Genomic DNA, 25,405 nt, shown 5'->3' with positions numbered 1-25,405 from the left:
GGCACCCCAAACCATCACTGACTGTGGAAACTTTACACTGGACTTCAAGCAACGTGGATGAAGTGCCTCTCTTCTTTTCCTCCAGACTCTGGGACCTTGATTTCCAAAGGAAATGCAAAATTTACTTTCATCAGAGAACATGACTTTGGACCACTCACCAGCAGTCCAGTCCTGTTTCTCTTTAGCCCAGGCAAGACGCTTCTGACGCTGTCTGTGGTTCAAGAGTGGCTTGACACAAGGAATGCGACAGCAGAAACCCATGTCTTTCATACGTCTGTGTGTGGTGGTTCTTGAAGCACTCACTCCAGCTGCAGTCCACTCTTTGTGAATCTCCCCCACATTTTTGAAGGGGTTTTGTTTCACAATCCTCTCCAGGGTGCGGTTATCTCTCTTGCTTGTACACTTTTTTCGACCACATCTTTTCCTTCCCTTCGCCTCTCTATTAATGTGCTTGGACACTGAGCTCTGTGAACAGCCAGCCTCTTTAGCGATGACCTTTTGTGTCTTGCCCTCCTTGTGCAAGGTGTCGATGGTCGTCTTTTGGACAACTGTCAAGTCAGCAGTCTTCCCCATGATTGTGTAGCCTATAGAACTAGACTGAAAGACCATTTAAAGGCTTTTGCAGGTGGTTTGAGTTAATTAGCTGATTAGAGTGTGGCACCAGGGGCCATCAATTTTGAACCTTTTCACAATATTCTAATTTTCTGATATGATGAATTTGAGATTTTCATTTGTTGTCATTTGTAATCATCAAAATTAAACAAAATAAACATCTGAAATATATGAGTTTGTATGTAATGTTTGAATATAATATACAAGTTTCACTTTTTAAATGGAATTACTGAAATCAATCTACTTTTTCATGATATTCTAATTTTATGACCAGCACCTGTACATGAGCAACAAGTGATCTAACTCACTCACTCACTCACTGTCACACCTTGACGAGCCTGACGTCTCATAATGTCCTAAAACACTGGCATACGAAGAACGTTCTTTGTATTTTTTTCAATTTTGGGCATAAACATAATGTATTCATAATGAGTCCAGAGCAGGTGTCCAACTACAGCCTAACTTATGCATAACGCACAGTAGTGTTAGCAAGCCGTTATGAAGCATCAGTTAAAACTGTTCCCCTTCACCCGGTCTGCATAAAAAGATGTCTTTGATCGCAGTATTAACCTAGCTGCTGTTTACCGCCCTCCAAAAAAATTATAATTAAAAAGAAAGAAAGAAGTTTTGCAGTCGCAGCTGATTCAGTGTCATGTCTCCTAGGAAGTTTGTTGGTTGTAGCCGTGAGCATGAACGCAGGGAGGATCCATCACACTCACCTTCACGTTCACCCTATGATGGGGATGCAGTCTGGAGGAGAAGTTAATCAGGTTTTGAATAAGCTAGACGTCAAGACTTATGAGTAACTTACTCTTAACGTACACTATATTGCCAAAAGTATTTGCTCACCCATCCAAATTATTGGAATCAGGTGTTCCAATCACTTCCATGGCCACAGGTGTATAAATTCAAGCACCTAGGCATGCAGACTGTTTTTACAAACATTTGTGAAAGAATGGGTCGCTCTCAGGAGCTCAGTGAATTCCAGCGTGGAACTGTGATAGGATGCCACCTGTGCAACAAATCCAGTCGTGAAATTTCCTCGCTCCTAAATATTCCACAGTCAACTGTCAGCTGTATTATAAGAAAATGGAAGTGTTTGGGAACGACAGCAACTCAGCCACGAAGTGGTAGGCCACGTAAACTGACGGAGCGGGGTCAGCGGATGCTGACGCGCATAGTGCGAAGAGGTCGCCAACTTTCTGCAGAGTCAATCACTACAGACCTCCAAACTTCATGTAGCTCAAGAACAGTGCACAGAGAGCTTCATGGAATGGGTTTCCATGGGCGAGCAGCTGCATCCAAGCCATACATCACCAAGTGCAATGCAAAGCGTCGGATGCGGTGGTGTAAAGCACGCCGCCACTGGACTCTAGAGCAGTGGAGACGCGTTCTCTGGAGTGACGAATCGCGCTTCTCCATCTGGCAATCTGATGGACGGGTCTGGGTTTGGCGGTTGCCAGGAGAACGGTACTTGTCTGACTGCATTGTGCCAAGTGTAAAGTTTGGTGGAGGGGGGATTATGGTGTGGGGTTGTTTTTCAGGAGCTGGGCTTGGCCCCTTAGTTCCAGTGAAAGGAACTCTGAATGCTTCAGCATACCAAGACATTTTGGACAATTCCATGCTCCCAACTTTGTGGGAACAGTTTGGAGCTGGCCCCTTCCTCTTCCAACATGACTGTGCACCAGTGCACAAAGCAAGGTCCATAAAGACATGGATGACAGAGTCTGGTGTGGATGAACTTGACTGGCCTGCACAGAGTCCTGACCTCAACCCGATAGAACACCTTTGGGATGAATTAGAGCGGAGACTGAGAGCCAGGCCTTCTCGTCCAACATCAGTGTGCGACCTCACAAATGCGCTTCTGGAAGAATGGTCAAAAATTCCCATAAACACACTCCTAAACCTTGTGGACAGCCTTCCCAGAAGAGTTGAAGCTGTTCTAGCTGCAAAGGGTGGACCGACGTCATATTGAACCCTATGGATTAGGAACGGGATGTCACTTAAGCTCATATGTGAGTCAAGGCAGGTGAGCAAATACTTTTGGCAATATAGTGTATGTCAACGTTCACATAATTTACCTGCAACTTATGCACCACATCGGGAAGTGTTGAGCATAAACAAAATTTCTCAACATACATGTGCCAGCGTGTTTCAGCGTGCTCATAACTTAACTTATCCAAAGTACGCCAGCGTTTTTTGCCAGATTTTTCGTACGTCAGGAATACGCTGGTCCAAATGATTGTGGTGTAACAGGAGCATTAAGAGCGAAGATGAAGTGGTCTTCTACCACCTGCTGGTGCACACCGCATATCAACTTCCTGAAATAAGCCTATTGGGCTGGGTGGTATGGCTAAAATTAAATCTCAGCTTTCATTATACAAAATAGTAGAAATATTTTTTTCATACCTTTAATAAAAATATGAAAAAAAAATTATTTTAAGTCATTTTATCTGACATTTGACCTGAATTCAAAGAACTAAATACAATATGGAAACATGGTTTAAAAAAAAAAAAGATGACATAACCCGAGTCAACTACCATGTAGTCTTCCCTTAGCTCTCGACTGTGCAGATATTTTATATCTAAGGGAAACAGGACAATCCAGGGCATTACAACTTTTTTTCTTTTTTTTATGCTTTTTTGGTACTATATACACTCTTTTTATATTTTCTGTCGTATTTTTATCTTTAATGGCATCTTACTTGAACTCTTTGCACTCTATATAAGCTACTGGAACCAGAATTTCCCTGAAGGAGTAATCCCAATGGATAAATAAAGGTGAGTCCAAATCTAAGTCTAGAAGAATTAGAGTCTGATTCCATTTCAAGCTGGATCTACAAAGCGAGAGGACTAAATCTGTAAATGTGGCTCAGTCTAAGATTTTAATAATGTTAAGCTATTTAGTACCTTGTAGAATGATGGCAGGACAAGTGTCGGTGTGTTTTTCAGAGCAGGGAGTCTGTGAGCGCCCCACAGAGCCATTCCCACAAAGAACACTGCTCCTCTCAGCAGCGGGGCATCTTCCATGTACATCCTGGTGGAGAAGTTACTCTAAAATCACTTGTAAACTAAAATAAGAGCCAATTAACCACAGTATATCTATAAAGATCTTTTTTAATTGTTAAGCTTTAGTTAAAAAACAAAAACAAAAAAAAAACACTGTAAACCTGCCAAGTAATAATACCTCTCTTCCATGATCCGACACATGGTGTAAATGGCGCTGTGGCCAAGATGAGTCCCCAAAACTTTTCTCATAAGCTGGTGAAACACAACCCAGAAGAAATACAAAAGAAAAAAAAATCAGATGGAAAAGTTTTAAATCCTTAAAAAAATACAAAAGAAAAAGAAAACAAATACACATTTATAAACAACTAATCCGCTTCTCACCTTCCAGCAGGATTCACAGAACTCCTTCACATTCACCGTACGGCAAAGAGTTATAATAAAGACAGTGAGGGACTCTGAAGGCAGGCAGTTGTAACAAACCACCGCATCCAAGACCTGAAGCGCCACCTGGACACAAACCCCAACCAAAGCTGTGATCAGCATTATGAACATGAAAAACGGCACAGAAAGATGCCAAATAAAAAAAGCTTTATGCTTAGACTGCATTTCTTTTAAACCCAAAAAGTGTTACGTGTTATATGGATGTAAAATTATTATTTCAATTTTGACCCATCACAACATAACTGACAGAAAAGATGGACAGTATGAAACATCTAATGGTGGACTAAACTCTGTCACACTTAAAATACTTCAGGTACCAAAAAGGATAAAAACTTCAAGAATTAGAAATGGCAAAGAAAGAACTAACAGCATAGGAAGTAAAGACAAAAAAAAAAGTTCTGAAATTAAGTGCCTCCTCTCCTAGTTTTACTTTTTGCTAAACGCTGCTTCTAAGAGATTAGCTGATATACTTCTCGCCTGCACTGTGGAGTAGTGGTTAGCACTGAAGATGCCAAACCTGTAAAATCCCTCTCTTTTGTCTAGTAGAGGGGTCTGCAACCTTTAAAAACTGAAGAGCCATTTTGCTCCAAACCTGGTTCAGTAAAAGTCGGTTAGAGCTGTAAATTTTATATACCCTTTTAAAAAAAACAGTTTATTTTTGTTAAATATCTGCTACATTTTAAGATTTTAAAACAAGAAAAAATATCAAAATATTCATAAAGATGAATTGTGTATTAACTTCTACGGGATATAGGTAGATAAAAAAAAAAAAAAAACATAATTTCCAAGTTAATGAAAAGGAAAAGAGAAACAATTATTTTAACGTAATTCTGCTGTGAAAATAAAATCAAATACTCTTCTTAAAAAAAAATTAAAAATGTGGTATTTGTCATCAGTTGGATCGTTATATTTTTTTAAGCTACTATTAAGGGCCATTGCAGAGGTCCCAGAAAGCCTCAGGTGTCAATTCCCTGGTCCAACAGGATTGCAGCTAAAGAAAAAAAGACAATAATTCCTCCTAAATGGGAAAACGGCACCATCTGCTGTTTGCTCTGTAGCTGTAATCAGTGTTGTTTTGACTTAGTTTTGACTTAAGGCTCATAAAAAAACTTTTATAGTGTTAATGTTTGTAGTGAATAAACCTGTGGCATGGTTAAAAAAAATAGATCACAGAATTCTTTGTAACCTTTAACCAACAGCTACAACAGACAAATTTCCTTTTAACCCATTTTGTTCTGGATGGTGGGGAGCTGATTTTTTTTTTTTTCATTCTTCAAAGGAGGATGCAAAAGAAAACATCTAAGAAGCACTGAATTAAAGGGTTCATAGAATGCAAAACGAGTTTACATTGTCATAGATGAATAACAATAGTTCAGTGGGTGAAATGGATGTACAGAAAAGTTCAAACCCCATCGACCCCTCCTTTCTCTGCAAATCTCACAATTCTAAACTTCCAGCATAAAATGGGCGAATCCAAACGAAGTTCCGAGTTGATGTAAACTCTGGGATGTTGCCTTATTTGGCTCTGGCCTGTACTTTTGTCACGCCTCGAAATTTTCATACAGACCAGGCCACTGGTTCACTGTCCCAAGAACATGAATAGAGGTTGATGTAAGACACCAGTTTAGCCGTTTAGCCTACAGTTGGGTTTACTTCTACAAGAATTACAAAGCAGTTTCTCTATTGAAAATGGGCCAGAACCACGGGTGTAAATGAAGTCCTCAGGCTGCACGGAGGAAGGAGAAAATTCTCACAGTCTTCCAAAGGATCCAAAGACTCGACAGGCAAGGATTAATTTAGTCTATCAGAAGATCCCTGCAAAGTTTGATGCTTAGCTGTTCATTTGCTCTACGCATTTTACCTAAGACAGCTTTCAAAATCTTGGACAGATCAAAACAGACAGCTCAGTTCAAATGCCTGGTGTGTTTCAACTACGCGCTGCACTGAAGTTGACCAAAATCACGGACGATTTCGAAATTCGGACATTTTTTTTTTGTATGAAAAGTAGGACATGTCCGGGAAAAAGAGGACGTCTAGTCACCCTACCATATCAACAATTTGATGTTTCTGTGAGTGAGTGCTTGTTGCTATCAATAGCCTTTGCTAAGCAGCTTCGCTTATTGTAAATCAACCACTCAGTGCACAAATATTCATGAGCATACCATAAAAGGAAGAAAACCTGTCATCTCATTCTAGGGCTTTTAATCAGGCTTGTGTCAGGGCTTATACAACAGCAAATATGCCATTTTCAGCCCAACATATTTTACACACCCTATTCAGAGACCTTAAGGACCAGCACCAAATACCCTATAGAATCATTCTATCACCCCTTTAATGGGTCTCTCTAAATCGTCCTCGGGTATGTGATAGGCTGGCAACTTGTCCAGACTGGGACGGCTAGAGATTAGCATATGGTGGAGATTAATGCATAATTGTTGCTACACCGAGAAGTTTATACCATTCTGCAGTTCAACAAGTCTGCACCTGTTATTAGAACCTGCGTTGCTGATGGATGAAATTTAAAACTATATCTTGCCAAAATGTAAATGAATGCCCACAACCTTGCATTATACTGGTATAACTAGCAGTGAGCATTCTCAATTTTTACCATTTTATTGTCATAGATTTATTAGTTTTTTTTATACATTTAATTTTTTTAGTTAAGCTTCTCTATAAAAACAAATTGCCAAAGGAAAATCAATTTCCTTTCTTTACTTAAAAAAAAAAAATACTGCATTACCAAGACTAGTATATCTACAGAGGGAACGGGTCCATAGAAGATGCCACTGCCCTTCACAGCACTCTAGGCCACATTGAAAAGCATACATCAGGAAGCTGTTTGTTGATTCAAATCAGGACTGAACACTATCAGCCCCAGCTGAATGATCAAACTGCAGAAACTACAACATGGAAAGTCTCTCAGTCTGGACCCCAAAGATCCAGGACAACCCAGCCCACCCAGGACCTTCTATTTTGACCAGCAGACTCAGAGTCATGTGATCGTACACCAAAAAGCTTTAACATTGTTTTTTTCCCCCCCCTATTACTGTGTAAAAAAGAGACAGGGTCTGGCATACACACTGAGATCCTGCAGAATTCTATTTTTGGACTAATATTAAGAAGGACATTAACACTGATAAAGAAGAGGGGCCAAGGGGTCTGGATTCACAAAGTTCATGCTGCTTGCTTTAAGGCTCCGACTAAGTAATGCATTAAGCTGGATCAAGCACACAGGATTACTGGCTGTGAAGGCATGTACCTAAGTGAGATACTTTTATAACCAAACATCGGGTTAAAATGAAAACCTTTACCATTAAAAAAATATATATATAAAATTTCAAATGCAGTTGCCACATTTAAACCCTAAGATGGAAACACTAACACAGATGTAGGGTAAATATTGTTGAACTAAACAAGTGCACATGATAATAAAAAAACAAAGTTTTGAAAATGAAAAGTAACATTAAAGTAGCCCCACAAAGGCAAATTTTAAACAGTTTACCACAGTTTTATCACTCAGCTAACTTCATGTTTCAAATTGGGAAGGCCAGCTATGAACCAGACAGAAACGAAGGCGTGTGGGTGGAAATCATCATAAGTCTGGAATGATGACAGAAACCAACCTCTATATCTGTGGATGATGTTGTTCGGTTGCACAGAAAACAGATTTTCCTGCAGAGAGCACAAAAGGTTAACATGGTTGTTTGAATTTAAAACACCAACTGGATAGCAATGAAAACTTATAAACAGATTGAAACAAAAAGATCTCACAAAATAAAAATTCAAACTGAAGCCCAACCAACACTGATTGGGTTGTTCCTTAGACTTACTGGACCATGACGGAGACGTTCTGATCCAGGTAGCAGCTGTTGTACTTTACTAGATTCACAAGGACATGGAGGAAATCTGTGGTAAGACCAATGTCCATCCACAGGAGGACAAACCGGGCTGAAAAAGAGATCAATGATTGTTAAGAGATTGGAAAAAGGAGCAGTAATGCAGTTAATTATTAGGACCACTATAATGAGAAGATGTAATACAATCAACTATTAACTATTAAAAATGATCTGATACAGTCTCAGTCTCTTCCTCGAAAAACCATGTTAACACAGTGAAGGGGTTGTAATGCTCAGATGATCTCAGGTACTATTTTGTTATGGCTTAAATGCCCCTGGTAGGGTCTCTCTAGGCCAGTGGTTCTCAAACTTTTTCTGTGATTCCCCACTTTGGACAAGGGGGAATTTTCAAGCCCCGCCTGTCCCCATCGCCCCAACACAATGCTAATGAAATATGCAACAATCTTAAAATGTTCCAATTTTACTGAAGTAACAAGTAGTATCTAAATACAAACTATCTACATCAAATAACAGCAAGCTAAAAAATAAAGAAAATAAAAATGCAGCTGTGTCAAAATTTGTATCAAGCTCAAAGATAGAAAAAATTAAAGTGGCACTCTGCAATCTGTTAATAAAAGAAAAGAAGTGAAATCCATCTGGCAAGACAGTTCTATTTATCCCTGCATTAGTGGCTGCAATGAGCCTGTTTTGCATTGCACAGTTTCTCAAAACGGGGTTGCAGGCTTGATACTGCCACTCTCAAGTCATGCTCAATGTTCAGCTGAGATCTGTATTTTGTTTTCATTGAAGCAGCAGCTGAAAAGCCCATCTCACAAAGATATGATGTGGCAAAGGGAAGAAGAATGCACACAGCTCTCTGCCCGATGAGTGGATACTCCCTCTCCACTCCTAACCAGAATTCACTATTAGTCTGAGCATTAAACCTGAGCTTCAGGGTGGAGTCAGACGTCATTTCAATAAACTGGTCCTCCTCAGCAGACCTAAAATCAGCAGGTGCTGCAGACAGAATAGGAAAAAATAGACTTACTTTATTTTTCATTGCATAATAAACTAATAAAATATTTCAAATTCAGTTATTTATGATCAACCTGCGCCGTCAATCCCGGCGCATGTGCGCTTTATTTGCAGTCTGGACGCTAAAGTTAAACATGCTGTGTCTCTGCTCTGACTGCAGCGCTGAGAGGGACTCCTGCGATAGCGGGGGAGAACGGGGTTGGGACGGAGGAGGCGCCCCACGGCAGCACCTGCCGCTGGAGGACAAGAAAAGGAACGATACGTGCTTTCACGTAAGAGTCTCCAAAAGTCGCTAGATTTGTCGCTAGTCGCTTTTTTGAAAAAGAGTCGCTGGAGGGGTCTGAAATATAGCGACAAAGTCGCTGAGTTGGCAACACTGGGGCGCGAAAGTTTATTCCGTTACAAATAATATGCCGACGTCACGTCAATATTTATTTTGGCACTTCAGTTCCAGGTGAAATGTTTCTCATATCTAATGTTCTTTTAATTAGACTGCATGTAGGCTAGTAATGATTACTTTGTGGGTTTGATTGGTCTAAAAAGCGGCAACATACAGCTATAAGGACAGTTTGCTCTCACACGTTCTACATTTATAGTCACACACACACACACACACACACCGGCACTTGGCGCGCCCCACCTGTCACGTCTCAATTCCCCACCAGTGGGTCGCGCCACACACTTTGAGAACCGCGGCTCTAGGCAAACAGGCTCTGGGTGACGGGTCAGACAAAGGGGAGTTCAAAAGCCATCATAACAACAAAAACAGAGAAGTTTGCAACCTGTCTTTTACATTCGCTAGGGCAGGGTTGTGCATGAACTCGTTCAATGAACAGCATTCACCGAATATGTTCATAATTTTAGTGAACCGTGAAAAGTTTTGAAATAATGAACGTAAACAAGACCGACTTTCACACTAAGAATAATGACAAACACAGCTCACGTTCGGTTGATAACGGCACTTTTCATTGGATATCGTCAGGTTTTATGGCACCTATTACAGCAAACAGCGTGACAGAAGAACGTGTCTACCGCTAGTACTAGTCTGCGCAATTCAGACTCATCTTCTGCTATTTCTGATGCCAGTTTTGCAGAGCGTTTGGCAGAGTTTTATGAAGTAACAAAGAGTCCATACGTTGGCCATGTCTACTTCAAATTTAAAGGGACATCTTAAATTAAAGCATCTGAGCTATTTGGGGAAATACTGTATCTACTTCTGAATGAGGAACGTAAGAAATCATTTTTGATAAAGATCTTTTCAGCAGAACCTGAAAATACCTGTGTTTCTTAAGTTCTGTGCAGTTTGGAAAGGGTGAAATATGAGGTTCTATTTAGGCTTGTCCCGATCCGATACGTGGATCGGATCGGGACGCCGATATTGGCAAAAAAATGCGTATCGGCAAAGCATGTAAAATGCCGATCCAGACTGCCGATCCAGTTTTTAAAAAAAAATCTGGTCCGTATTTTCCAGTTTCGCCGATTGAAACGATCCATTCGACTATTTTGCGCCAGTGTTCCCCTGTTTTGCATTTTTATTAAAACTTACAGTAATACTTGCACCTTTAACTGTTTACGGTTTTACTGCGCACTGTGCAATATTAGATTGCTATTCATAATTTTGTCCAGTTTGTGTTTATCTCTTAATAAACAGGTAAGTTTGTTGTTACCAATCATTTTGTTTTATTCAATCTCACCTAATTTAGCTGGCTAGATGTTATCAAGAGTACTAAAACCCTTTTCAACATGAGTCTTACAACTAAGGCTAAATACTTTAACTTAAACTTAAATACATGCTCGGATAGGCTGGTATCGGCCAGTATCGGTATCGGATCGGAAGTCCAAAAACAATATCGGTATCGGATCGGAAGTGCAAAAACCTGGATCGGGACATCTCTAGTTCTATTGTGTAGGATTGTGGCCTAATCTACAAAATTAACTAGTTCATTTATAGGTTTGTGAACTTAGATCATTTTTGAAAAAGTGAACTATGAACATGAACTATTTTAATTATGAACTGGCACAATATTGTGGCTGGGACCTCACCCTGGAGCCAAACCTGCAGTTATTGTTCATTGGTATGCATCTGGGGCTTGGGTTATATCTAGCCTGGTAGGGCTGTGAGGCTACTTAGGCAGCTAGAACGTAAACTAAGGCCAAGCAGTGCTGATGCAAAAACTCATTTGGCCTCAAAATGTTTCAGGGAAATCATTCATCTCCTCCGAAAAATGGGATGAAGAGCTTTGCTTAGACTGAATACAGTGGGAGAGAGGAAGCTACCAACCAGGGCTTAGGACACTGTCAAACACTGGACAGAATACTGTGACGACTGTCTAAACTGGGCTTTCATGCCTTTCCTGGTGGGAGCATAAACTAGGTGCTCAGAGTCAGATTTGCTCATCACTCGGGCTAAAGTCAAAGAGGTCTTCAGCATTGCTTGGCGATTGGAGACAGTGCCCCTGAACTGGCAGACAGGGGTTGTAGAACCCCTTCACCAGGAGGGATTTCATTTTCCACTCTCCCAAGGAAGGTCTATCCCAGGATGCTAGGGAGTAAGAGTCCAGCTGATTGTCGAACTTTGGCTTCAAGATGAACAATGTGGCTTCTCATCACAGCCTTGGAACAATGGACAAGGTCTACACCTGGAGGAATTCAAACATGTCTATTGTGGTCCCCCTTGGGTGGTACTACTGAAGTATGCAGTCATAGGCCCTTTAGTATGGGCCATCAAGTATCTGTGCAAGAGGAGTTTGGTCCGCATTGCTGATAGTAAGTTGCATCAGTTCTCAGTGCATGTTGGACCCTGGCACGGCTGCAACTGATCCTATTCATAACTTTCATGAACAGTATTTCTAGAAGCCGCCAGGGGGGTCATTTCTGGGTACCAGAGGATTTTGTTTCTATTTGCGGATGACATGTTCTGCTGGTTACCTCCAAACCAGACCTACAAAACCCTGAGGCGAATTATAGCTGAGAGAAGAGCAACCAGGATAAACATTTACTCCTTCTACAGCCAAAGACACGCTGGAGGGAGTAAGTCTCTCAGCTGGCCCTGGAACACCATGGGCTTCCACAAGAGGAGGTGGTGGAGGTGTCTGGGGAAGTCTAGGGGTCTATGATGAGACTGCTGACCTTGCAACCCAGTCCAGAATAAAGTGGAATACAACAAGTATACTTCACTAGCAGAGGTAACATTTCTATTTTAGAAATGAACACTCTCATTGATCCACATAAAATGATATACCAAATTTAAGAAACCTGTCTAATAGCAATTTTAAACTTTAACTGAGATGGTTTAGTTCAGCTTATTAGCTGTAATAAAGCTATTGTTTTATTTCATCAACTCCAAGCTTCCTCCTGTAGATTCTCTTTTACCAAGCCATCATCTTTTCTATTGTACAACATAAAAACATGACAGTGAAGCCTAAAAGAAAGTTTAATCGTGTATCTTTTTACCAATGTCTTCCTCCAGGTATGTGATGTCCTTTCCATTTTCCGTTAAAGCCTTGAACACTTCCAATCTCTCTGAGAGGTCCTCATTGCAAGGTTGGTAGTCTCTGACCACCTTAAAAAAGTAGGCCCTAAGAGGACCAAGCCATTCTCCCTTCAGAAAGAAAAAATAAACACTGTAACTGAGTGAAGATAATGTCAAATTTAACAAATTAACTTAAATTCGAGTTGGAAAAAAACTTATTTCCTGGATGGGTGATGCCATTATTCTTCAGGCACTATGTGCTGGGGTTGTAATTCTGTTTGTTTTAGGAGTTTGTTTGGATTTGAGCCATGAAAAAAAAAAAAAAAATCCTATTGTGCTCCGAAATCCTAAAAAAACCCCATTAAACATCAAAACACTTAAACAATTGATTTGACCTTAAATACCCTTAATGTATTTTCCTCTCACTGAACAAGGTAAATCAAATGAAGGTCTACCTGTCCTTGGATGATGGACTTGAGTAGGTGAAGGACAGCATGCCTGGCCTCTGGTGGCTGCTCGGGTGACAGCATGTCCTCCACAGCTTTCCAAACAGCCTCCACTGCATTCTGATTCACATGGAGTTACAGGTTTAATGATTATGAAAGATGTTCACTTTGCCGCAAAAATAAAATTTATAAAAAACAGAGACAATTACCTCTTCAAATTTTTTTATTTTTGCCAGCTCACATATCTGGTTCATCACCCTGATGCGGTTGCTGAGGCCACAATCAGGGTGGAGTTCCTGCAAAACATGAAGAAAACAAAAAGGTGTTAGGCCCAGTTCTACTTCAGAGGGCTGGTTCACAAAGCAGGTTCAGCAAACTCAGTCTCAAACTCTAAATGGATCCAGTCTTAGGGTTAGAAAGTTTGAGTTTTCAGTTTCACACCAGATGCTCCGAGTTACTTTAATCAACTGAGTAGTTTCACTCAGAGTTGCGCTCCTGCCATGAAAAGCCATCATCAGTGGAGCCGCAATTCAATGAGTCACCATGACAAATTATGACCATTAACAATAAGAATATGAAGATCTGAAATTCATTTTTAGACTTGTAGTGGGAAAAAAAAAGCATTCAATTCAATTAAATAAATTGAGATCGATGGATTTCACTCAGTCAGCACTTTATTTTCATATCTTTGCAAAGAGAGAATAGTTCATCATACAGCCCTTACTGCTCTGTATTCAGCCCCCTTCTGCCTGGGCAGCGTGTTTTCCCTCTTCAGAGTCAAAACAAATTACAGACACTTTGATTAACAGAAACAGGTTATGAATAAACCTTGAGAAAGAACCTCTTCTTTTTTTAACTTTGTATTGTCCACCAGGTCCTTACTCTGATTTTTTTAGAGTTTTCAGAGTTCCTATCTGATTTAGTGTTAAATACTGACAGGGTCACAATAGTGGAGGATGTTAACATCCATGCTGACATTGAAGATGATATCTTAAATGCCGCCTTTGATGCCATCTTAGACTCATTTGTCTTTGCTCAAAATGTGAGTAGTCTGACACATTCTCATCATACTATGGACCTTGTGCTGACATTTTGCATTGAATGTGAAGAAATAGCAGTATTTCCTCACAACCCTGTCCTCTCTGACCACTTTTCAGTAACCTCCAAAATTACTTTTGACTTGTAACTTTCTGCTGCTGAATGCAGAAAAAACAGAAGTTATAGTTTTTGGACCAGAGTTTTTGAAAAATAAGCTGGTTAGTCAGTCACTTCAATTGGTTGGGATTAAATTACCTGATTTCAGGTATAAAAAAACTCATGTTTTTAGTTAACATGCTTTGTGAAATGGGCCTCAGACCAAAAACCTATTTTTAGTGTGATAATACCTTCTAATAATCAAAAATAAGCTGATTCATGCTATCCATTTTTAAAGCTTTGAGCAATTAGAGAAATCAAATAATTTGTTTAGTAGTCAAGAAAAGGTACTTAGTTAAAAATAAATAAATACTACTTTTTTCTATCAATTTTGCTGAAACCATTAAGCAATCTTTTTTAATTACACAGAAAACAGGTCTCATTTTCCAAAACAGCTTCAGAATATTAAGTTTGGTTGGTGGACTTTCTATTAAAGCAGAGTTATTGTTTTTGAAGCAACAAAGGCTTAAATTAAGAATAAATAGCAGCTGGAATCAGCATCAGAGCAGAAAAATGTAAAGCAATACAATTTCACTCACCTTTATGATGTCAGCTGTAATAATGAATTCAGGCAGCTTGGAATCATTTTGTTTCGTTTGCTGGCGAGGTGTCCCCAGCCCAAAGATCCCCTTGACCTTTTCTTTTAGTGTCTCTTTGCTCTGTTGTTTATTCATCCTAAAAGAAGCTTATCTGCTGTTGATGCCTGCAACAGAACACAAGACATTATTTCACCGCCTTTTATAAGTTTTGCACACCGACTTGGTTGGTTCTATAACAGATTTAGCTTTAGTAGCTTTTTGCATTGCGTTTTATTAAGAGTGGATGCTAATATGCCTAAATAATTGCACTGTATAACCCTTATAAACACTTTATACACTACAAAAGGGCTGAGCAAATAAATCAAGGATTTAAATCAATGAACCTCCTCGGGATGTCTTGCTTTAGTCTTCTAGCTCCTGTTTTTCACATTGTTCTCTAAAAAAAAAACCTCTGAAGCCTCCATAGAACAACTGGGTTTACACTGACATTACTTACTTACAGATTAACTCATGTTATTAACTAGCAGACTTCTTCTGGCATTTATTTAAGGGTATATGAATTTTCTCTTTTTGTCCAGTGATGTATTAATTGTGGGAAGTCTTCAGGGTGTAAAAGTGAGGGAATTTGAAAGAGTTCAAGGGGCTGGGTGGTAGGGCTGTGTGGGGAAAAAAAATAATTTTGCCGATATATTGTGATTTTTGGCTCCCGATGTGATATTGATCTGTCACCACCACCCTGGCAAATAGCGCTGTGGAGCCCTTGAGGTGCAGCACAGCACTATGTCTGTAGTTGAGGCGGTCACAGTAAAAGACATGGGCTCTGTTCTAATTCATGGGCTGCGTCTTCCGAAGGCCAGATTCGAAGGCCGATTATGTCATAGCGAGCCGAGGTCTGGTCGGATTCCAAGACTCCCAGTTATGCGGCCTTAAAATACGTCCGTCATTTTGCCCAATTGAACGACGGGTCCGGTGTATCCTCTCTATCCTTGATTTTCCCAGGATTCATTGCAAGACCAAGCAAGCCGGCTGCTCCATGATCAGAAGAAATGGTACTTGGTTCCGTACAGTGGTAAATATTGGATGTTCAGTTTAATATAATACAAGTATGAATAGTTCAGTTAGTAGTTCCGCCTGAAATGAATGAAAATAGTTGTTTTAATGGTTAATGAGGCAGATATGTGGCGGTAATGTTTGGTTTATCTAAAGGTTTTTATCTGTTACTGTGGAAATGGGTTTGGCTGTAATTTCAGGACAGATTCTAATAGATCTGCAGAGTGGGGACTAAAAATCTAATAGGATTTTTATTGCTATTTTGCACAATTTGCTTAACTAAGTATTTTTGTTGTTTAATATAGGAGATTTTGCATATATATTTTTTTATACATACATTGTTTAGATTTACTTATATCTTTCTACCCCTTTTATAGAATCCTTTTATTGTCCCACAATGGGGAAATTTATGGCCGCAAAAAGATTTTGGAAAAAAATTTTCACACAAATGTGGACCTTAGAAAAATGCATAAGAATAACATAATAGCGAAGAGTTATAAGATAGACAATATAATACTGTACTGTGAAGTGTTTTAACAATATAAAATTGTGCACCCGGAGAATAAAATAAGCAATATCCAGCTATGGACAGTTTTACAGTAATGGATATTTGAAAATAGCAGCAACATCAGAGACGTTCAAAATGACAGCAGCATGTTGTTTAACTGACTAAGGTTTATATAATTACATTTGATTTTATTTGTTTATGCTACAGGTGGTTGTCACCTTTGTTTCACTCTATTCTATTAAGTCTTTGTTCACTTTACAATAAAAAAATAAACAGTTTTGAAAAGTTCGGTATTTATTCTTTTACGGCTTTGTGTGTCAACTATCACGGTTGCTAAGCGACAGGGATTAGCAATGGCTAATGGCTGTAATATCCACCGAAGGCTGGACCTGTGTGAATTCACAGCCAAGACTCTTCCAGTCTCCTTCTTTTCAAGGACTTTGAAGGATCCAGTCCAGGTAGACCACGAAGACACAGCCCATAAATTCGAACACAGCCATGGATTGACGAAAACCCCAAACAACATGGACACCAAAATAACTAAACGACCAATATCATCTGATGAAAATATAGAGCACTTTTTTTATCTACATATGTAATTTTGATAGCTGCGTAAAACATCACAATATATAGTGATATTACAATATTGTGATTAGGGTTGGAAATAATAACCTGACTCCGCCAGATGGATTTGCTCAGCATATCCATCTGGAAACCTTCCGTTGAAGTAATTTTGGGAAGGGGCGAAAATACTGGTTAGCTGATTGGCCTATGTTGGTGATAGACGCGCCAAATAAACCAATCAGATCAACGAAGCATATGACGTAACAGAGTGACGACGAAGAGGAGCCAATTGATAGATCAAACTCTTGCCGAAACCAGTCGGGAGAAGAGCAAAAACATCTTTTCCTCTGAGAAAAGCCTCCAGAGCAGTGTTTTTCTCTTCTTTCAGTGAAGAAATACTCTGTAATTCCCATAAAACTTGCTCGATAGCCACGCTAACGCTAGGTTCACCGGCTGAAGCCGCCATGTTCTTTAGACTGAACTGTCGCGCTTCTCGTTGCGTCACACCTCAACCCCCCTCAAAGCCAACGCTGATTGGACGTTCGTTTGGTGAACAGCTCCAAATTTTCTTCAACGGAGAGTCTCCAGACTGATTAGCGAGTGAAATCTTGAAAGCTCGCGAGATCAGGACGGTCTCACGAGGCTATGGAAATAATGCTTATTTAGCAAATCGATTATTCTGTCGATAATTTTTTCAATCAATAATCGGATAGCAGTAGACTTTTTACAAAACAAACTTTTCGACTTGAGTTCTGGATAGAGCATATTAATAGACAAAAAAAAAGCTAAACTTAATTGCTAAATTTTTACATTTTTTTTTTTTTTAAATTTTGGTCTAATTGCTGCTTTAAGTGGGTCAGCTTAATGAATACATTAAAGTGTCTATATTCCATTTAAAGATTAATCGATTACTAAATTAAATTATTATTTCAATAATCGATTAATCACGATTAATTGTTTCAGCCCTAATCATGATAATATGGTATCATGGCCCAAGTATCGTATCACAACAGCCCTGCCAATACTCAGCCCTACTCATACAGTAAGATTAGTGAGAGCATTGCAACAACCAGGATCTGTTTCACCATGTGCAGCTACATACATTCATCAGCAGATGGGAACATTCTTTAGTGAGGCTTCTGCAAAACACATGATTTATTGTTGTGCAGCCGTGAAGCTGAGCGGCCTGTAAATGTGTAAACCAGGGGGCTGGTTTTAGGACTGTCATGTGGGACCTGACAGAGCAGAGGGGAGGGAGGGAGCAGTGGGACAACGGCTGTTCTGTTTCACTCCGACAACAACAACATCTGTGCCAGGTGTCCTCTGGCCACAGGACAGCATGACTGGAAGGACCTAGTAAACAATGCGCCATCCAAAGAAAACGCACAATAACGCTGAAGCCCCAGCTACGCTTTGTATCGCCTCATACAGGCTAAGATTGAAGATTTATGGACCTGAATCAGATAGCTTCCCCTCTCGCTCACCCTTTTTTCTTCACTCTCACCTTACCGAAGTGCTGTCGCTTTCTCCTTCATTTATTCAAAGCTTCGTCCTTTTAGAGCAAACCAGGCCGTGTGCTGCTGCTGCTGCAGCTGCTGCTGTGCATTTAACTGTTTATTAGTGACCGAAAGCTGCGTTCAGTCCTCCTCTACCCAACCGGATGCCACACGAACCCTCTGACGACGTGTTCCTGTGACGCGGGCTTACCGCGCTCCTTCATGGGAAACGGAGTTCTTCGAGACGCTAAAGTCCTTTTTCGCTAGTTGTCTAGTTTTATTTGGCAGTAAAACATGTTTTCCGAACGGCAAGCAACGGTTCTAGCACTCCAAGCTACAGTCAAATCATTCACCTATTAAACGTTTTTTGGTTGTTTTTATTAGTATTTTTACGTTATGCTATTGCTGGTATTAGCCTAACAGCTAACGAAACAAACTGACGCTTCTAAAGTTGGCTTCTTATTGATAGGCTCGTTTAAGATTTTATGGCAAGCTCTTAGTGTATTTACTCGATTACGATTTCGTTTTGTGTGTGGAAAAATAGCCATAGCAAGATCTGGAATTACCACAGGTATTACCACATTTTAGAATTACGGAAGAGGATTAGGGCCACTGAAAAAAAAGTAAACTGATTTTTAAATTTTATTTCAGTTTAATATGAACTCTGAGTTTAATCTCAGAATTCCGACTTTTCTCAGAATTCTGACTTTTTTCTCAGAATTCTCAGTTCTCAGTTAACTTTTTTTTTCCAGTGGCCCTAATCCTCTTCCGTATATAAAGGCTGTCTTTATTAAAATACATTTAAATGAACTTGTGGGTTACTAAAGCTATGTTATATTGTAATCCAGTAAGTTTTGCTTTAATTAAAGCATGAAAAACCGATCATAAGTTACTGGTTTTTAGATAACAGAGACAGCGTGAAACAGACTACGATCCTGAAACTAACTTCATTGCCTGCTATATGTAATGTCCGCTGTGGTGCCTGGCTGTTATGTAGTCCAGAACTATAAAATGAGTTCTCCGTATTTTATGCAACGCAGCTCTGTCCTCACCCGGAGTAGCAGTACTGGAAGAGTAGCTGCGGCCTCTTTAAGTTCCAAACTCACCAGCACACAGAGAGATGCGGACACCAGTTCTGCAGTGAAGGTGGAGGCGGAGGAGGCGACAGTGTCCAAACTCGAGTCATCCACCGGTATGTTCACGCTGGGTTCACCAAATACAAAGATTTTTTATTAAAGCTGAGGAAACTTTAGTTTGCATATAGTAATTTGCGCATGCGTAAATAATTTCTATTTGTTTTGATTTAATTGTCTCTGGCATCACTGGGACTGTGGATGCCATGCAGAGATGTAGGCTACTGATGACTGGACATGTAAACAAAGCAGCTTTTTACAAAAACATTGATAGGGAACCAGCTTGGTTTAAAAAAAAATAGTACTTTTACATATTTGCAAGATTACCCTTGATTAATTTCCACAGATCTGTCCAGTTAATTGTCTGCCTTCTGTAGAAAAGCATCATTATACTGCCACCACCATGCTTACTGATGGGATTGATGTGTTTAGGTTGATGTGGGGTGTTATTTTTCCACCTGAGCTGTGGATCTGTGGTGCTCCTCCAGATCGACCGCAGATCTCCCAGCGGCTTCCATGAATAATGCTTGCCCCACTTATCAATTTATATTGAGCTATTTAATGTTTTACACACAATTTTTATTTTAGGATAACGTATCAAGCAGAGCTCTGGCATATGTTCAAAGCTTTGGATATTGTTTTATAACCTAATCCCCACCATCGCTGGTCTTTATGAGCAAGAGCAGAAAAATTGATAGTTTATTAGAATATAAAGAGAAATCCATTGTTATTTTAAATATATCAGGTCCTATTGAATTCAAAATTGTAAACGGGATACTTTAAATTAATAAATAACTGGGCTTAAATAACAGCCCTTTCTGTCTACTTGTTATTTATGTCCCTCTATGTCACAAGGCAAGTCTGCTAGTCAGGAGGAGATCACCTGCTTTTCAAGGTTCCTTATTTTTGTGGCCATCATTCCTTACAAACAGCTGGCATGATATAAAAAATGAAAGTGTTGATTGATCACCAATTATTCTGCTATTGCCAAGTTTACCTAATATATTTACGTTAAACGGATTATACTTGGATCAAGTCATTTTGACTTGATCCAAGTATAATCCAAATATATGATTATACTTGGATCAAGTGAATAGGATTCTATAAATCATTATCTGGGCTTTATTGAAATCTCTTTTAAACAGATGTATTGAAGAGCCAAAAACACTTTACAGATTAAAGCTACCTGCTTGTTCTTATGTTTATAGCACTAAGTCCCTTATAAAGATATTTACACATCTTTTTTTAACAAAATATTGTGTTTTCTCCAATTAGGTGAACAGCAGACAGAAGCTTCGTCACAGCCTCCACACAGTCGCAGGAGAAGGCAGGTTAAGGTGGAATATGACAGAGATGATGGTATTTCCCAGGTAAAGGTGGAGCACTGGGAGCCTCTGGATTGGATGAAACAGTTGGGTTTCATCCGGGAGATGAGGAGCGGTCGCGATGCTCCTGTGGATAACATGGGAGCAGAGAAATGCTATGACGCAGAAGCCCCTCCACAGGTAAGCGTGGCCTGTGTTGTTTTTTGTTTCAATTGTATGAAACTCAGTATCAGTGCAGTTAAATACTCCTTCACAGGTGAGACGCTTCCAGGTGTTGGTGTCGCTCATGCTGTCCAGCCAGACAAAGGACCAGGTAACGGGAGCAGCTATGCAGAGGCTCCGAGCACATGGCTGCACTGCAGAGAACATCGTCGCCACTGATGATAAAAAACTGGGAGAACTCATCTATCCTGTGGGCTTCTGGAGGGTAACACCCCATCATTCTCCAGCCTGTTTCATTTCTCCCCTTTGCAATAAAAGTTATGAATTAAACAGAACCACCTTCTTTATAGAATAAGGTGAAATTTCTGAAGCAGACGTCAGCCATGCTGATGACTGAGTTTGGGGGAGATATCCCAAACAGCGTGGAAGGGCTGGTTCGCCTGCCGGGGGTCGGACCTAAGATGGCTCACCTGGCCATGGACATTGCCTGGAACCAAGTGTCTGGAATAGGTGTGTATTTATATTTGAGGCGTTCACAGTTGTGTACAAATCTAGCTGGATAAAACAAATGAAGGCCAGTTTTCCAACTTTAGGCCTGTATGTAAAAAAAAAAGTTTTAGATTAAATTTTTAATGCCAGACTTAAAGCTTCAGTGTGTAATAATTACAGGGATTTACTAACATATATATATATATAATATATTATACAGGTATGTTATTTCTTAGCATCTATGAAATGAACGTTTCAGTTTCTATGTTTGCTTTGCCTTTAAGATTGCTATTTATAATTATAAAGGAGACATTTATGGAGGCAGACATCTTTGCGCTACGGCAACACTGATGTGACAAACTATTGACTGTATAGATCGCTGTGATGCTTTAATGTGACTGGGGCAAGTTATACAGATATAAAATCTATATCCTACATAGATTAATAATAAAATAATAATAATTAAATACTATTTAGAAAATTATCTATGTAAACAAACCTCTTCGTCACTTGATAATATACACGATTCACACTTTGTAGAAGCTGTATAAATTCTTCTTCAAGGAGCCTTTTGTTGTCCGATGCCCGTAGACATTAATATTAATCTAAAAAATATTTGAAAGGTCAGTTTTAGCCTTACTGGAAGCAAAGTAAGGAATAGCTGCTGGAATATTTATAGATATTAAAAAGAATTATTATTTATTGCAACAACAAAAACAAAAAAAGTTGGAACATTACGTGATCTGGGTTGTATTTCAGTAGGTTAGAATGTTATTAAGGCAGCAGGATGTGAACCTGGGGAATGTGTGTTTACAGTAGGATATTGCCCTGCGATAGAAGGGTCCATGGTTCAAGCTCCTTTCAGTGTCATTGTGTCCTTGGGCAGGACACTTTGCCTGCGTTGCCTCCTGGTGGTGGTCAGAGGGACAGGTGGTGTCGGTGTACAGCAGCCCCGCTTCTATCAGTGAGCCCCAGGGCAGCTGTGGCTACAGTGTAGTTTGCCACCATCAGTGTATGAATGGGTGAAGGATTGAATGTTGCGTAAAGCGCTTTGGTCAAGCCTCCTGACTTGGAAAAAGTGCTATATAAGTACAGGCCATTTACCATTCACATTGCTTACTTTGGTCTTTTTTTGGCTCCAAAATGCTTCTCAATGTGTGGAAATAAGATATGTGAAATGTCTTAAGTTATGAAATTTCTAATATTTAGCGGACATTTTCTGTGTTGGGCATATGCTTAAAAAGCTTATAAAGTTTTCACGGAAGAAGTGAACAAACCAAAAGAGAAGAAGAGGTTTGATAGAGAGCAAAAAACCCACATAAACATAATTTTTAATGTTATGTGGGAAGTGTGAAAGGGACAAGGAACTGAAAATACAGATAAAGTCAAATGTCAAAATAGTACACAAATTCAAAGTTCTTGGTGTTATACTAAAGAAATAGTGACAGAGCCGTGACAGTTTCGTCTGGGTGACCAGTTGGTGATCAATTTACATTGGAAACTGATAGGCACCAAATTAGCTAGGGATAAATCTACTGTAATGGCACTTTACTAATAGAAAATGAGCACAACATCTATATGTTCCAAATAAATCTGGTCTTAAGACAGATTAGATCTTCATGAAGCATGTGCTAATATAGCTACAAAAACATTTATCCATCTCTGCTGTCTAAGTTAATCATTTATGATTCTGCACAATATACACAGTTAATGGGTTGAGCAGGGGTTCTTTTTCTCTGATTACATAGAAGACTCATAGATGTCTGCAGAACTCAGAACTTTATCTTCTCTGTGAAATAAAAAAGTTCTAGTTCTGAAAAAGAATCAGAATTGTGTGTTTGACACCTTTAGTGTGCATATTTAATTACTGTATTTTGGTTGTCAGTTTATGCTTAATATACTACCTCTGTTTCAAAGAGGAGCTGCTTGATTCAGAGGTGATGAACTATGTCCTCATGGGAGCAACAAAGCACCTGGTAGCCAATGATTGCCTAGGTGTGGCCAGGGTCATTCCTGGCCTACCTCTAGCGCCACCGCTGTGAACAAAGTGAAAAAGCGTTGGAACGTTATGTACTTTTTCTTAGTAACTCGAACAATCATACTAACCCACTATTCATACAGCCAAAAGTATCCAAATTTGCTGGCAGTGTTAAACTATAAACATTAAATATAGTTTACAGTATAAAGCTAAAAAATATTAACACAGGCTTGAATATTATTACAGTCATTATTACCAACTGTTGCCTTTTATTTTGCTGTACATTACATTATTATCTCCAAAAAAATAATGACTTGGATTCTACTTTATGAAAAACATTTTTTTTTTTTTGTTTTTTTTTTTTTTTGTTTCGTATCAACATATTTTTCTTTTATTTTTGATTAAAAACCTGATTGGAATGATGAAGGGAAGAAAGGGATGGTTATCCATATACGTTTATACCACTGCTACTTATCTGAACATGTGATTACTGTAATGTATATTAAAAAAAGATTGTTTCTACTATCCTTTGTTACCTTTAATAGAATGAGAAAATGAAATGATATAATACCAACATTAGATCAAGGAGGCATTGTTATGCGTCCCAACACAGCTGTACACCTGCAGGCTTCAGCTTTGTTTACAGAATAGTTTGTTGTGTCTTGGGAAAACTGGTCCTGTTGATAAGAAAATAGTTCTTTAGAGAAATTGCACATAAACAAAATTAATTCTGAGAAAATTCTGCAGCTGTTCTGGTCCTTACCAGCTTCTTCTCAGATGTACAAAACCAAGAAATGTTTTAGACTCTGCTGTCTTATATTTTCAGCAGATTTTTCTGCTTTCTGCCAACATTGTTGTGTGTGTGTCTAAGCAGCAGTACCTTGGCTCCATGAAGCTTTTTTTTTGTTACTGTTATTGCTTAATTAACGTTTATACATAAATGTGTGCAGCTATTTGCTACAAAATAAATAAAAGCTGGGAAAAGTCTAGGTGTTGCCGGAATAGCGTTGAACAGCAAAACTTTCGACATTGCCTAAAGTAGCTGGTCTCAAAAAGAAAGAATGTATGAATAACTTTATTTCAGACAATCCAGGAAAAAGATGGCCCTCAGCTGCAGGAGCCTTTTATGAGCATGTGAAGGAGACTTAGTGGTTATCTTCATTGTTTTTTAGGAGTGGACACACATGTTCATCGCATCTCCAACAGGCTGGGCTGGCTCAAGAAACCAACCAAGAACCCAGAGGACACACGCAAGGCCCTGGAGGACTGGTTACCTAGGTAACTACATTATGATCAGTACATTCTTTAAAAGCCATAATGCTGTAAACTTTTTCCTTCCTTCCTTCCTTCCTTCCTTCCTTCCTTCCTTCCTTCCTTCCTTCCTTCCTTCCTTCCTTCCTTCCTTCCTTCCTTCCTTCCTTCATACATCAATCCTTTCTACCTACCTACCTACCTACCTACATCATTCCTTCCTTCATACCTACCTACCTACCTACCTACCTACCTACCTACCTACCTACCTACCTACCTACCTACCTACCTACCTACCTACCTACCTACCTACATCATTCCTTCCTTCCTTCCTTTCTTCCTTCCTTCCTTCCTACCTACATACATCAATCCTTCCTACCTACCTACCTACCTACCTACATCATTCGTTCCTTCATTCCTACCTACCTACCTACATCATTCCTTCCTTCATACATACCTACCTACCTCATTCCTTCCTTCCTACCTACCTACCTTCCTTCCTTCCTTCCTACCTACCTACCTACATCATTCCTTCCTTCCTTCCTTCATACATCAATCCTTCCTACCTACCTACCTACCTACCTACCTCATTCCTTCCTTCCTACCTACCTACCTTCCTTCCTTCCTTCCTTCCTCCCTACCTACCTACCTACATCATTCATTCCTTCCTTCCTTCATACATCAATCCTTTCTACCTACCTACCTACCTACATCATTCCTTCCCTCCTTCCTACCTACCTACCTACATCATTCCTTCCCTCCTTCCTACCTACCTACCTACCTACATCATTCCTTCCTTCCTTCCTTCCTACCTACATACATCAATCCTTCCTACCTACCTACCTACCTACCTACCTACCTACCT

General features: G+C 39.5%; 2 protein-coding genes across 8 annotated transcripts in view; one reads left to right on the top strand and one right to left on the bottom strand.

The window, feature by feature from the left end:
• tsc2 (TSC complex subunit 2) overlaps positions 1-19,332 on the bottom strand; it is a 47,095-nt gene extending 27,763 nt beyond the window's left edge. For 3 of the 7 annotated variants that reach the window (XM_038271781.1, XM_038271783.1, XM_038271782.1), the window contains exons 1-9: positions 14,585-14,719; positions 13,061-13,147; positions 12,861-12,971; positions 12,387-12,534; positions 7,893-8,010; positions 7,686-7,734; positions 4,003-4,128; positions 3,800-3,873; positions 3,523-3,649 (exon numbers count right to left, since the gene is read on the bottom strand). In XM_038271781.1, the coding sequence (XP_038127709.1) occupies positions 3,523-3,649; positions 3,800-3,873; positions 4,003-4,128; positions 7,686-7,734; positions 7,893-8,010; positions 12,387-12,534; positions 12,861-12,971; positions 13,061-13,147; positions 14,585-14,719 (975 nt within the window). Of the gene's footprint in view, positions 1-3,522; positions 3,650-3,799; positions 3,874-4,002; positions 4,129-7,685; positions 7,735-7,892; positions 8,011-12,386; positions 12,535-12,860; positions 12,972-13,060; positions 13,148-14,584; positions 14,749-15,084; positions 15,688-18,210; positions 18,401-19,308 lie in introns of those variants that run through there. The other 4 variants (XM_038271780.1, XM_038271778.1, XM_038271777.1 and 1 more) reach the window with 4 other exon arrangements.
• On the top strand, positions 19,134-24,615 carry nthl1 (nth-like DNA glycosylase 1). Its single transcript, XM_038271784.1, has 5 exons — positions 19,134-19,394; positions 20,611-20,840; positions 20,917-21,087; positions 21,173-21,332; positions 24,462-24,615. The coding sequence occupies exons 1-5, from the start codon at positions 19,169-19,171 to the stop codon at positions 24,569-24,571; spliced, it is 897 nt and encodes a 298-aa protein (XP_038127712.1). The 5' UTR covers positions 19,134-19,168; the 3' UTR covers positions 24,572-24,615.
• Positions 24,616-25,405: the final 790 nt, after the last annotated feature.

This window comes from Cyprinodon tularosa, unplaced genomic scaffold (assembly GCF_016077235.1).
Source record: "Cyprinodon tularosa strain WSP-4 unplaced genomic scaffold, ASM1607723v1 ctg81, whole genome shotgun sequence".
Taxonomy (NCBI): domain Eukaryota; kingdom Metazoa; phylum Chordata; class Actinopteri; order Cyprinodontiformes; family Cyprinodontidae; genus Cyprinodon; species Cyprinodon tularosa.
This window is presented reverse-complemented; position numbering and strand designations above follow the sequence as displayed.

Excerpts from the sequence above, each read along its gene's own strand:
- nthl1 (XM_038271784.1), top strand. The coding sequence starts at position 19,169 with ATGTCCGCTGTGGTGCCTGGCTGTTATGTAGTCCAGAACTATAAAATG. Across the intron at positions 20,841-20,916 it reads ACGCAGAAGCCCCTCCACAG|GTGAGACGCTTCCAGGTGTT; the intron begins GTAAGCGTGGCC and ends ACTCCTTCACAG. Across the intron at positions 21,333-24,461 it reads GAACCAAGTGTCTGGAATAG|GAGTGGACACACATGTTCAT; the intron begins GTGTGTATTTAT and ends ATTGTTTTTTAG.